Raw genomic sequence first — 14641 nt, forward strand, 5'->3', positions numbered from 1 at the left:
TTGCCAGTGTTTGTCTGCTGCGGACCCAAAGCTCACAAAGAGCATCTTCTGGTTAGGATTGTCTTAGGCTTGATTATTCTTTGAGCATATCAAGCACCCTATTCCTCTCCCACAGAGGAAAAAAAAAAACTGTTCCAGCAAACCTGTGTATTAAAATACCGCTCAAGAGAGGGTAATCAGCGTGGAATCTACCGCTTTGGGGAATAGAGCGAGAGAGCCACAGATAACATAGGAGGGAGGAGAAAATACAAATACCTTCCGGTTAAATATATGCAGCTAAGTTTCTCTGGTGGTTTAATCAGTATGGGGAGGAAAAAAAAAATCTCTCTTTGGGCTCCTTAATATTTATTTAGGCAGATCAAAGGGCTTTTCTATCTAGCTTCAAACACTGTGGGAGTCATTTCAGATCACAAACAATGCTGGTGAATGAGTTCTGAAAATAGCTTTCCTGGGAAGGCGGGCCATGTGTTGAGCGGGGCTTGGATTCTGCTCCACACCCCAGCCAACACTCTCCCCTCCCACAAGGCAATACACTTACAGCCCACTCACATACAGGAGGGAGGCCCACACACTCTTCCATGCTGATGAGAAGAGCAAAATAAAACCCCCCAGCTTCACTGCCATGTTGCTGGTTTGGATGGTTTTCCATTAAGCTAAGCAGTCCAATGGACCAACCCCTCCCTGGGTCTTCCGTTTCGTTGGGCAGATAGGAATTGGGTTCTTGCTCATTTAAACCGGAAGGGCCCTGTCCATTACCCCATTTCCTGTTTCAAGCCACTTATCAGACGTTAGGCTCCTGCCCTTTGAAAGCTGCACAGAGGAGGTTGAAAAAGGTTAGGAAATCAGCCTGGGTTAAGGAATTAAAAAAATCCTAAACTGGCAAAGTTAGGGGTGGAGCCGAAAGTGAACTGCCTCTGGCTAAAAAACAGGACCTAGAGGTGAAAAAAATGAAATACCAGGAAATGCCAGGTGCATTCTCTTACCTTCACCCTACTCCACCCCCTGACTGCCTTCTTTCTTGAGTCACCCACTATACTTCAAGCCAAGAGACTCTTTCCCAAATGAGTAAGAGGGGACATGAGGCAAAAAGTTAGGCATCAAAGAGATCACAGGCCTCGTCTAGGGGCTGCCTATAGAAAAAAGCCACCCATAACTACCCATGGTAACAAGGCAGGAATACCACACATAACTGCCATCATTTTTGCCCAAGGTTGAAACCTTCCCTCTGTCCCATATGCTTAAGTACTCCTGACTGGAGACATGGCCCCAACAGGAACAATAGGAACAATGAACAGAATCATAGAATCATAAGGTCTGGTTGATACAGCAATGAGTCAATGGGTCCCTGAATAATTCAGAAGTACATTTAGGAATTAATGAATATACAAAACAGTCCTCCTGAACTAATGGCAAGTTGTACAGAAGCCATGGGAATATTTTTCCTTCTGCATTTTAGCATCTATATGATATGAGGTGAATTTAACTTAGATGTTTAAAAATGTCACCGGCAGCTAGCAAACTCTCTACAGAAGAAAGATGAAGCAGTCCAGACTTCATGAACTGCAAGGAAGTACAAGGCAAGTCACATTCTGAACCTGCACATATATAGTTCTCCCAACAATAATATCTGGATGTTTGTTTAGTGTCTGAGAAAATCATACAAATTCTGCAGAAAGATTTGTTTGCAAAAATTAGTGAGGAGAGCTCTGTGGAGGAGAATAAATGAAAGTGATAGGATATTCCAGACTCAAGCGCTAGATAATTTACTTCCCCTCAAAGAAGGGCTTAATAACTCACAAGAAGAGGAACACTGACTCTTCCTTCAATATCTGAGGAGACCGGACAGCGAAAAGCTGCTGAAATCAAGACTTGTGCTCCTGTTCAGCCACTAGGCAGTTGGGGCCATGCTCAACCTATAAAGTCAAGGGTATGTTAATACAGGGCTAGTGACGGCTGAAGAGGCTAGAAATTCAGGTTGGCAGGAAATTTGCTAAGCCAGGGGCCAGCCATGCACTGCAGAGTTTGTTATACCAAACACCTGCCCATTCCTTCCCTTAAGATTCCCAACACACAGCAGAAGCTGGTTGGGGATGAGGTCAGGGAATGACAGAAAGGGAACTCTCTTACCTGGCTGCTCCATACTCAGGGGGATGCTGATACCTCATCAGTTGCCCCTCTGTCCTCCCTGGCTGGTTCAGACGATGCTCACTATAGACGTGCCCTGGCTCTTGGGGCTTGCACACTACAGATTGGGGTGGCATGCCCTTGAAGGGATACTCTGGTGGGGGGCCTCGGTGTTCCATGCCCTTCAGGCTATGCTGGCTGGGAGGTGGCCCTTGGGCCTTGTAGAATTCACTGGAACTTGTGGGATTCTTGTAGAGGTCATTGGGTTGTGGTGGGGAGAGGGGAGCGCTGGTAACAGGCGGATGGGCCTTAACTCCGCTGGTGGCCAGTGACATCTGCATTAGTCGTTCACTCAAGGAGCGAACATGTCCTTGCTTAAGGTCTCTGAGTCCTTCATCCTGATGCATCTTTCCAGGATTGAGCCGCTGAACTGACGGGCGTCCCTCAGTCCTCATCTTCTGGTTGGTCACTCCAGTGACATAGAAGGCAGCTCCGACACTGGCATGCTGTTGGCCCCGAAAGTACTGGGACTGGACCTTGGCTTCCTCATAGGTCGGGAGTTCTTCATTATTCTGCATTCGAGGGGAAAGCTGCTTCTCCATGATGATGTTTTCTGACTGGATTTCCTGCCCCTGGGGTTCTTGTCGAGCAGCATGAGCCACAAGCTGTTGGTGGTGGTCTTGGGGACTCAACACATCATTCTGAGGGCCTGGGTTCCCACTGCCACTGGGGAAAGGAGGGCCGTTCCCTGTGGCTTGCTGGTGTATGGCAAGCAGGTTGCGATTCTCATTAGGATTGCCATAGCGGAGCTGCTCTTGTAGCAGACGCTGCAATACTGTGGTTCCTCCACTTGGCTGTTCTTCAGAATTTCTCATCTCTATTGCTGGTGGTGCCTTGTGAAGAGAGAGAGAAATTGGGCACCTGGGCTGCCCTTGACCTGGGAAGGGGAAACAGGAAGCTTAACATCCAGGTGATGGATAAATCAGTCCTCTAAAGGGGAAGAAAATGAGTATTTGGGGGTGAGGATTCCACTGCAGAGACAAAGTAGAGAACTGAATCTAGAATTAATCGGTTAATTGTTGGCGGCTTCTGGCTCTAACATGGACATGACGAGGAACTTGGAGGCATAAGAGCCCTCTGTTTCCTCTTTTACTTTTAGCCTGGGTTAAGTATTCAATCTTGACTTAACTCTTAAAAGCACTGGGGAAACGTGAAGCAGCCAAGTAGGGTGATCAGAGAGGGCAATTTTCCTAGGTCCTTACAAAGTTCATCTCTCTGTATTCTACTGAAATGAAAAATCCAACTCTTATGGTTGTGGCAGCGGGGGAAGGACCGTGAGGGAAATTACCCCATAGGCAGGATCTGTAAAGCTGTTCAGCATGTGGAGGGAGCTACAAAATGCCAAATAATAACTCAAATAAATAAAAAGTGAAGAGAGCTTGGCTTGCACCAGATAGAAATGATCTCTGCTTGATGCAAATCTTTTTCTCTGATCTCATAAAACTCTGAAACATATCTTTTTTTTTTTTTTAATCCTTTTGGTATTGTCCATTTTGGATACTCCTTGGCTTAGTAAGAGAAGGGCTTGGGATAATTGTTATTGACAAAGTTTCTCTTTCAGCCATCCAGAAATAGTCATTGAGAATTTGTTGTTGTTGTTGGGTAGGAGGAGCTTAAAGGGGAAGCCCTCTTTATTTGAAGTGTGCCACTGACAGCATTTAGAAATTGAAAAACTAAAAGGTCATCCTTCTGGAAAGGGTATGATTACCATATCCCTTCCCCCACCCCAATTCTTCTTAGGGAAATAATATGGGCTGAGTGAAATGGATATCAGTAGTAAAGACAACTTAAGACTCAAATTCTAATCATGCTATGGGTTTACAGGTTAACCTAAGCAATTGATTCCTCTCTTCTTGTCTTCCGTTTTCCCACCTGAAAAATGGTAGTAGGCGACCTCTCTCTTCTCTCTCTCTCTGCACAGCATAGTCTACGCAAATTCATTAGAGGCTCATAAAATCTTTGGACAGAATCTGTGTGTCATGTTAAGTCCTGCAATTCAATACTAATATTCAATAGTGAAACTTTCACTTCAAGGATCTTAAGTAGTGTTGGAGAATGGACATGATGTCACACAAAAAGTCACAATTAGGTCAACCTAACCAGCCTCGGGTTCCTAGATGAGAACTTTGGAGTCCTGGCTCCCAGGCCGTGACTTCTATGATTTGAAATAGTCTCCAGTCTCTCTGGAAACATGACCCCCTTTCCTTTAGTCTTGCAGGGATTGACCCAGAAGATGCGTGTGGTAGATGGAAAAAGGTCATCCCCCCTCCTTTTGCACTTCTTGCATGATTACTGCTACCTGGTTTCTAATTGTTCTATTGAGCAGTTTCACCCCACAGTTAACCTTCCAAAGGCCCCTTTTAAATCCCATTCATCATATTTTGGGGGGAAGTACGCACCAAGGGGCTGAGCAACCTGCCCTTAAGTCCACTTTCCCTCTCTCGCAGTGACCCTCTGGGACTCCTGTACTTAAACTGTCAGATTGCAATTTTCTATTAGGCTGACAGGTATAACATATAAATTTCTGCTGGTGCCTGAAACTGGAAAGATGACTAGAAAACTACTTCTCTTCTCTCCAAAAAATAGAAATGGGAGCATGCATGGTTCAAACAAAATCACTTAGAAAGCCTTCCTGAAAGGCAGGGAAATGCAGACTCTGAAGAGCGCGCCACCCCCTCCCACCCCACACCCGCCCCGCCCTGCACACACCCGGGCTTGCACGCACACACCGGCACCCACTCACACCGATGGTCCATACCTATTTCTGCTTTCTTTTAGGCTTAAAGCCTTGCTCAGGATAGGGAATTCTTGCTTATGAGCAGCTCCAGAAACCGCAACGGCAGATTCCCTCTCCCCTAACACTCAGGTTCAGGGTAAGCGCCGCCAAGAGTCCAACCACTGGTCACTCTGAAATGGTCAGGAGGGGGAGGGAGGGAGAAATAAAAACGTCGTTTCTATTTTGCCACCAATGGCCAACAGTTAACCAAACCAGTCCTTCCAAGGGGATGACTTTACCTCCCGTGTGCTTGCCTTTTACGTGAGTGGCAGAGTCCATTTCCACAAGGACAAAAAGAAACCTCACTCTCCAGCGGCTGTGTTCAGGGGGTCGTCCAGTCTCCAGGGGATGGAAATGTTCAGGATTGCTCTGCTCTAGCCTCACAGCCCCCAGGAGCAGCTGCTTCCATTCTGACTTGGAATGGTAGGTGATGACAAAAGCTATAACCACTGTCACCTTTGGGGTGCAACATTTAAACTGCTATCAGTAGCAGGAAAGGTGAGTGAGGCTCACTGGCCCACATCCCAGAAGGGAAGGCAGTCATCAAAAGGTAGATTTTAGACAAAAAAAGAACACTCAGTGAAGCTCCTGATTTAACTGCTACAGCCTCAGACGGGCAGAAGAAAACCCAAGCTTCTTTTCAACCAAGTCATTAAGTACTTCTTGCATCCTGGCTATTCCACACATTTGCCAACCTTGTGCTAAACACAATGAGGGATACAAAAGACGCACAACACATAGTTCCTGCCCTCACGGAGCTTACAATCTGATCAATGGCCCATCCATTCTTACTGGAGTAGCAAAAGTGATTGCCCTTCTCCACACATAGCAGCAACTCTTCTCCAAGAAGATGCCTCAACTTGCTTTCTCAGCACTTCCACTGCCCCGGTATCTCCACAAAAGGAAACTACTGGACTCACATTATAGAGACTAGATGCAAACGCCCACCAGATATAGATCTGACATAGTCCTCATTTCGAATTACTCCTTTGACCCTCAGAAAAGCCCTGCAGGTCCAACCAAAATGGTTATGAAACTGAAGGGTTTGTGTTTAGGTGAGAGGCACATGTTCTACATTCCTATTTTCTGCCCTGGCCTAGCCATGACTCACTCATATCGCTTAAAGGAAAGCCTTTAATCTGCACCAGGGACACCATTTGAGGAGCAAAGCAATGCAAAGGAAGCACACAAACGTCCCTGTATTTTGGGAGCATGTCCAAAACATCCAAGTTTAAAAAAAAAAATCCACAAAACCACACAGTGATTAATTTAACATTATTTCCTTGCAATGTCGCCAAAAATAAAATGAACAGATATACAGTGAACAAACATGGAAATTTGTCTTTCCATCTTGTTTTGGTCCAATGTATAATCACAAGCAAAAAGCAAAATCATCTCCAATATGCAAGGTAATTATTTTTGGGTGTCTCCCCTAATTTCAAAACAGAGGAACAACTTCTAATTGGAATCAAAGCTGGGCTATTAACAGAGCTATGGTAAATAACCGCCGTGCTTCTATTGTCCAATTTTGAACAAAACAGTTGTCTTTTTTTTTCTTCAACTGAAACACGCAGAAAACAGCCCAAGGCTTTTAAACTTGAGCCCCTGGTGAGAAACCACTACAATTCTTCTCCAGTACTATTTAGATTCTTCAAGCTGATTTTGACTGGCTTGCTCCTGACACCCAGCTCCTCACCAAGAAAACTTTACATATCCAAAATCTTACTCTCTTCCTTTAATTTTGTCCCCTCTCCTCCATATCCTTTTCAAAACCCAAACCACTTTATGTCAACCGGACACAGATTGTCCCTCCCCACCACCCCGCCCCCTGGCCTTTTTTGTTTCTGTTTAAAAGAGGAAAAGAAATCCGTCTAAGAAAAAAGCTTTGCTGATTCCTCTCCAGTTTACTGATTTTTTTTCCTTAAAGAACTTATGTTCATCTACATGATAAGAGTCACATAAGAAGGGGAACACTACTCCATTTATTTACTAGAGAAAGGAAAGGAAAAGATTCCTTGTCTCATGCGCAAGAATTAAAATAGTTATGAACTCTGCAACCTTTAATCTGCCCACAGCTTTAATCATGCCACTGCCAGGGGTCTGACATCATCTTCAATCAATAAAATAACCTTGTTTCCCCTGGACAAACAGACTGTCCCTGAGGATACTTGATAGGGGAAGAAAGGATATCCATAGTTCTCTCTTTAAAAATGCAATTTGAATCTATATATTCAACTCTTTTGTAACAACAACAGGGCAGCAAGGCCAAGCTAAATTCTTACTCCATTTGCAGTCATCGGCCACTCCCAGTATACCTGAGGGGCTGAGCCAAAATGAAACACATTAGTGAGAGCCCAGATATTTCCCAAGCCAAGACCCAGAAAATCAACATTACAAGGTGGGCAGGGCAGACCGAATTCCTACCCTTCAATTAATTTTGAAATCTGCCTATAAGATCTTCTTTCTATCCCGTCTACCTCCTCCTCCTATTCTGCCCCCACCCCTCACTCCACCAACCAGGATAAAGAATCTAAGTCTAGGAAACCTGTTTCTCTGCTAAATCTTGGTCAACTTGTTTCATACCATTTTACTTCCAGCTAAATGGAAAGAAGCCAGTTCAAAGTTTCCCCTATACCTACGTGCATGTATTTGTGCATAAAACACACACACAGCCTCCACCCACCCACACACACCCACACACACCCCCCCACACACACAACCTCCCACACAAAGATGCAAAACAGCCCACTGAATTCTCTCATGTCCTCTCATGTTGGTCCATATTGTGGCCTGAAGTGTCCTAGAGAACAGCTTTCCCAAGAGTCCTGCAATGCAAGATACTAATTGCTTCCTTTGGGAGGTAAGAAACAATGGTCCCTTTGCAGGTTATCCCTAAACTTTCACTGGGTAATGGGCAGGCAGTATAAATACCATGGTTAAAAGCCTGGGTCTAGAGTCACACTGCCCAAGTCCAAATCCTGGATCTATGACTTACTGACTTCATACATGTCTCTTGATCTCCCTAAGTCTCAATTTCATCATCTGCAGAATAGGGCTAACGGTGCTCATACCTCAAAGGGTTGTTATAAAGATTAAGGGAAGTAATCTACATAAAGTGCTAAGCTCAGAGCCTGGTACATAGTAAAGGCTCAATAAACATTATCTATGAATATTATTATTTCAAAGGGGTCTTCTTCTAGAAGGGTACAGCAATTTTATGAAGTAAGGGTTTTTTCTTTTAAACCCTTTGTTTGCAACTCAGTCTTTTGTGCAGGTGTCCTTAGATAAGTGAAGGCTAGAAGTAGAAAGACTCTTGGGAGACCACCTAGTGCTTCAACCCTCTCTTTCTATAGATGAAGCTGCCAGAGCTTAAAAGTGGTCAGAGCCAGGACCAGAGTGCAGGTTTTATTACTCCTAGGGTAATAGCACTTCCACTACAATATATTATCTAGCATATTAGCTCGTACATAGAAGATGCTTAATAAATATTAATTAAATTGAATCGACTCTGGTTTTAACAGATTATAAACCTGGCTTAATGCTACATTCAATTTTCCAATTCCATTGTAAGTAAAATGTTAATGGCAGGAGGGAAAATTCAAAGACGTAAGAGGAAGGCGTTTAGCCAGAAGTATGGCAGAAGGACCCTGCAAAATCTCTCCTCTTTAGGCCACGGTATGCAGGTAGGTTGGAGAGCAACAGGAATCTCCACTGATCAATGTTTCCAGGACCCTGTTCTAGGTCTTGTTAACATCATACCAACTTGGCACTTGCTGTTATTTAAGTTCAGCGCTAGCTTAAGAACAGGCTTTGAGTTGGCCCCACCTCTTTGCTCCTATCTCTACTTCTATCTAGATTAGATTGGAAAATTATTTTAAGAACCACAATAAGTCCTTGGCATTTCCAAATCTTGGATCAGTGTCAGTTATCTGTTTCGCAGATGATAACTCAAGGCGTGGTCAATTTGGTAGTTTTACTCTTCTGAACTCTAAAACAATTAGCTTGAACATGGTAATAGGCAACAAAGGTGATTAACCCTAAAGTGTACATGAGCAGTGAAACACTGAGTAACAAGGAGAATCCTGTTGCCACCACCCCTCCACCTCCCTCCACGCACACCCATTCCAAGGGAGGAACAGATCACACCATCATGTCCTATTTCTTCTTGCCTCAGAAAAAGTATAAACAGTCCATGAAATCAGATTGAGCATAAACTGAGAAAAGTTTAAGAATATACCTACAAGCTGCCTGCTTTACCAATCTCCTGTCTTCACTGGCATACTACCCACTTTTATTTTTACTTTGTTTTACAAGTAATATAAGCACAACATGCAAATATTGAAAACAAAGAAAAAAAAACCACTCATAATCCCAGCACCTCAACCCAAGCATTGTTAGCATTATAGAATATTTCCTTTAGTTTTTTTCCTATGTGTTTTTGTATTCTTACAAAGCAGTGGAATATTAATGTACATATCAGTTTGGGTCCTACATTTCACTTGGTCATCAGCACTTTCTCCATGCTGTGGCATAGACTTCTTAACAAACATTGTGTGTAATAGTCCATTAAACCAGTGTATCAAGATTCACCGACCCATTCTCCAATTATTAAGAGATTTAAATTGCTTTTCATTTTCTGCTAGTCTAAATCATGTTACAAAAACATCTTTGTGATTTAGCCTTTTTTTCAATATTTTGGATTGTTTCCTAATGATAGTATCCCGGAAGTGAAATTAATGGGTCAAGGAACATGAATGTTTTCAGACAACCCACTAAAAAAATAAATAAATAAAACTAACAAAACACCAAAGCCCCATGAAATCTCTCCATTTAATGAAAAGTTCTCCTGCTCCCATTTTTCCACCAGGGCAGAGCAGGACTCCTGGGAGGGAAAGAAGCCAAGAGGAGCAGTGTAGTATCCCAGTGGCTTGCGAAATGGCAGAGTGGAATGTGGGCTCCCCTGTGAATCCAGCTTGCATGCACTTGCCCCAAATTGCCACCCAGCCAAGAAGCTAATTAGTAAAAGCATCAGGTGGGTGAGAACAGGTTCATGGCCTGTAATGGCTGATATCATGTTTCATTTTTGCCCTTGGAAAGATCTGACAGTCAGCTCAAAGACATTCATTTCTAGTGACCCAATGTGCTACATTCTGAGACTTAAATCTGTTAATTTTCAGAACCAATCTTCAATATATTTTAAAGGGTATTTTGCTGTATAGAACTAAGCATACATGACCCATGAGCCTGTATGTGTACCTCTATTTTCAACCACGGTTAAAGAGGCACATTTAAGGTCAGCCTTGTTTAATATTATATGACTAAGTGGCACCTGTCTTACATGGTCAATGTGTTATAGACAGAGGTTTATTTGCAGATCCGACCATAAAAGTCATCCAGTCCTAAGGCAGGGGAGGCAACTGGCCAGAGATGCCCCCGGCTTAGCAAAAGCAGACACAACAAGCATTTCTTTCCTGGGCTGCTTTGTCAGAACTCTCAGAAGAGGGCAGTTCCGCTCTCCACCTTCTCCTTGAAGACTTTTCCCTAGTCCTTCTCCATCTTCCCCCTGCCCCCAGCTCTGCTCAATATGGAAATTTAATTCTCCTCAGTCTTCCTACGGGACTTTGGACACACATCTCTATCACAACATTTATCACCATATTTTCCACAAACTTTATTGAGCACTTACTATAGCCAGGTACTGTATAGGCCCTAGGATGGATAAAAAGGAGAAATAAAAGAGTCCAGTCCTCAAGGAGCTCCCAGTCAAGCAGAGGGGTCACAATCCAATGGGAAACCAGAGGTACGAGCAGATAGCTCAGGCAATGCAGAGGACCCTGCAAAAAAACTCTGGGCCACCTGAACAAAACTTCCTAGAGGAAAAAACTCATGAGCTGAGTAGGAGACATAGAATCTGATAACCAATGTTGGGGAAGCTGAAAGGGGAGGAGTCAAAGATAGGTTGATATACATCTTGGAGAGTTATTAGCATATGGATAACAGGTAAGGTCAAAGAGTGGGCTGGATCATACATATAGAGTAGGAGCAGAACAGAACCAAGGATGAAGCTAAGGATAGACGCCTGAAAAAAAGTGATCATTCAAGGGTCAGGTACTTTGCAAATGTGGGAGTGAGAGAGAAATTCCTTTATTTACACTGCACGGGTTTTCCCCCACATACCTTCAATCTAGACCTTGTAGTACACCGCTCCAGGGACAGAAGTCCCCAGTTACAATGCAGAGAGAAAAAATGAAGTTAATTCTTGTCTTTTATGCTTCTAAGTACCCAGGTAGAAACCATTATAATAGGCTGAGCCAGAAATGGAAATTGCAATCTTAGAGGGCATGGACCAGGTGCATGATTTTCCTCTGTATCCTTCCCAACACCTAAAATATCAACTGGTACATAAAGCATGCTTAATAATTGCCTATAACTTTCCAAAGACTTTGCTAGAGGCAACAGAAAGAGAAGAAAAGGAATGAAAGACATAGAATAGCGATAACAATAATACTCTTACCTTAAGTTTCTCAGCCTTTCTTCTAAGGAGACAAGAGCTCTTTCACTTCTGTTATCTTATTTGTCCTTCTCCGCAGCTCTGTGAGGAAATAAAGGCCGATGTGATTAATTCCATTTTACAACCGGAGAAGCTTAAGTCCAGGACAGATAGCTCATGATAATTAATTTGACCAAGGTTTCACTCTGGCTTACTGGTGAGGTCAGGATCAGAACCCAGGTCTTGTGACTTCCTGCCCTGTGCTGGGTTACTAGACACAAACTTCTACAGAACTGACTCTCCAGTTATTAAGAGGAGAGTTCACAGGAGAAATTCATTAGGAAAGCAAATTCCCTAGGGACTCCAACAGTCAGTCAGTCAGTCAGTCAGTCAGTCAGTCAGTCAGTCAGTCAGTCTCTCTCTCTCTCTCTCTCTCTCTCTCTCTCTCTCTCTCTCTCTCGAGCAAGCCAGTGCACTGCACCTGTAAGAAAATATCTAAGACATTTCCCCATACCAACACTAGAATGGCTGGATGTAATCGTTCACAGTCGTGCTCCACTAACATAATTGGGAGCTCCCCGTTTTGTTGTACCCCTTTTGAAGGGAGCTCCATCTGCCTTCAGTCTGGTTTTTGTGTCTGAGTGGGGCTCAGGTGCTGATTGCAGGTGTGGCATCCAGCAGGTGCATGGACAGAAGCCAGCATTTCATATCTTCATACCAAAGGGCCTGAGTCACTCCCCAAAGGCAGCTGCTCCTCCTCCCTCTGACTTGCAAGCCCCAGGAGCCTGTCTTGACTGAGTTGCCACTGCAAAACTAAATCTAGACCCTGCCTTCTCAGGAAGGGGTAGGGTGAAATCAGTTAAACTACAAATTAGATAACTCAGCCAACTCCCCCACTTACTCTCCAGAACTAGTGCAGGCATATGCCACAGGCATAGCATCAGGGAATATATGTACAGAATGACTGTCCCTTACTAGTTACGGGGGAAAGGAAGACTACAGCAGACTCATATTACATATATAGCTACAGAGCACTTATTCTATTGCAAATGGCCTTGAACCCTCAGGAGCAAGTATTCATTTCCCTAAATAAGATAGAGTACAGTAGAAAGAACATGCTAGAAATCCTGCACTCCAGTTCCCATCATAACCACTCTCCTTCAGGCTGCCAAGGGAGAACCACTCAGTGTAGTCACAAAAAGTACCAGGACAGAAAAGTCATCACGTTGTCCTAATGGAAGCCTAACTGAGAGCCTGAGGCAGACAGAATGTTCTAGGGGGTAAAGGGGGGGGGGGTCACCAAATTTTTCTTAGCTCCAAAAATTTTTGTTTTAAAAAGAAAGCAGGGGCTTCCCTGGTGGCGCAGTGGTTAAGAATCCGCCTGCCAATGCAGGGGACAAGGGTTCGATCCCTGGTCCCGGAAGATCCCACATGCCACGGAGCAACTAAACCCGTGCGCCACAACTACTGAAGCCCGCGCACCTAGAGCCCATGCTCTGCAGCAAGAGAAGCCACCGCAATGAGAAGCCTGTGCACCGCAACGAAGAGTAGCCCCCGCTCGCTGCAACTAGAGAAAGCCCACGCGCAGCAACAAAGACCCAACGCAGCCAAAAATAATAAATAAATTAATTAATTAATAGTAAATAAATTTATTTTTTAAAAAAGCAATTTGCCTCCACCAAACACACACACACACACACACACACACACACACAGAGCAAAGAGAAACTAATTGTAGGAGGAAAAAAACCCCAAATGTTATTTTAATAGAATGGTTTATTGTCATTTGTCATATTTCTTCAATTCATATGGGAAACTCAAATTAACAAGCTTTGGTTTACAGCCCATGATCCAGAAAGTAAAACTGGCTACTAAACTAAAATGTGATCACTGTATATAAACAGAGTGAAAGAAAAATCTGAACTGAAAACCTAAATGTAATAAAGAGGAGATTAGATTTCTTCAAAATAGGCAATCTAAATAATTTTCCCCATCTGTGATTTTTATCTTAGTTTGCTATCACATGGAAAAGAATGTCATTAATACAATGCAAATCCATGCCCCTTGAAAACAACCAAAATGAGTAAGTGATGTACTAATTAGCTTCCTAATGGGGAAGGTTTTAATTGAACCATTCTATAACAACCTTCATCAAAGTTTCCAGGGCAACTTCATAAAAGGATGTCAAACCTGGCCCTTATTTTTATCCCCTTAAAAATAATTCTCAATGCACAGAAACACGGAAAGCTTATTTCTCTTCAATGCTGTTAACACTCAGGCCACTACATTTTCTGATGTCAGCAATCTCCTTCCCACAAATATTCCAAGTATGCACCACCGTCATTCTCCTTTCAATTATGTGGTTTCTCTGCTCCTTTACTGATTGAGTCCAGGCCTCTCGGATAATGAGAAGCATGTGCAGGGAAAATATGCTCTTAAAAAACACATACATCAGTTTCATCTGCATTATGAAAGGGGGGGGATCATTTGTCCATATCAAAAGGATCAAAATGTGAAGTTTGCTATGGGATATATAAAGGAAAAAAAAAAAGATCAGCATCAATGCCTAAAGTTGGGGGGCAGTTATTGTGATCTGAAGCAACACCAAAAAGAATAAAGAGGACTCCCCCAATCCACCCTTTCTAGCTTGGCCACATTTATACTTAATGTTATCTTAATGTTGCTTTGGGGGGTATTTAAGTTCTGACATACACATGGAAATGAGCCACGAATTGTACAGCAAGCATAAATATTCCATCATTAATAAAAACCAGCTGTGTATAAAACACTACAATGGCTGGGTTTCAGTTACTGGCTATCATCAGTATGTGTCACAAGCAAATGTTACTCAAAACTTTCCCCCTTAAAACACACACACACACACACACACACACACACACACACACACACACAGATACATGCAGAATTTTTTTTTTTACTCTTTTTAATCTTTTGGAAGAGCTTTGAAGAACTCACTGATCTCTATGGCACATACCAACTAATGTCTCTTTTTGAAGCTATTTTTCATCACCCCAGCAGATGCTAGAGTCCTCTTATTAGAACTTCAACTTACCACATAGAATGACAATGCTTAATTTTTTATAAAAGCCAAGAGGGTCAATAATACAAATGTTGGGACAATCAATTATAGTCAGTAGGGCATTTGAGGCACCAAAGGGCACTGTATAAGA

General features: G+C 43.1%; 1 protein-coding gene across 3 annotated transcripts in view; it reads right to left on the reverse strand.

Annotated features, from left to right (window-relative positions):
* AMOT (angiomotin) overlaps positions 1-14641 on the reverse strand; it is a 62652-nt gene that overhangs the window by 42471 nt on the left and 5540 nt on the right. For 2 of the 3 annotated variants that reach the window (XM_082377078.1, XM_082377079.1), the window contains exons 2-4: positions 11475-11552; positions 4943-5091; positions 2128-3061 (exon numbers count right to left, since the gene is read on the reverse strand). In XM_082377078.1, coding sequence (XP_082233204.1) covers positions 2128-2999 — 872 coding nt within the window. In that variant the 5' untranslated portion in view covers positions 3000-3061; positions 4943-5091; positions 11475-11552. The remainder of the gene's footprint in view (positions 1-2127; positions 3062-4942; positions 5092-11474; positions 11553-14641) is intronic. The other variant, XM_082377080.1, reaches the window with a different exon arrangement.

The sequence above is a fragment of the Balaenoptera borealis genome, assembly GCF_965194805.1.
Source record: "Balaenoptera borealis genome assembly, chromosome: X".
Taxonomy (NCBI): domain Eukaryota; kingdom Metazoa; phylum Chordata; class Mammalia; order Artiodactyla; family Balaenopteridae; genus Balaenoptera; species Balaenoptera borealis.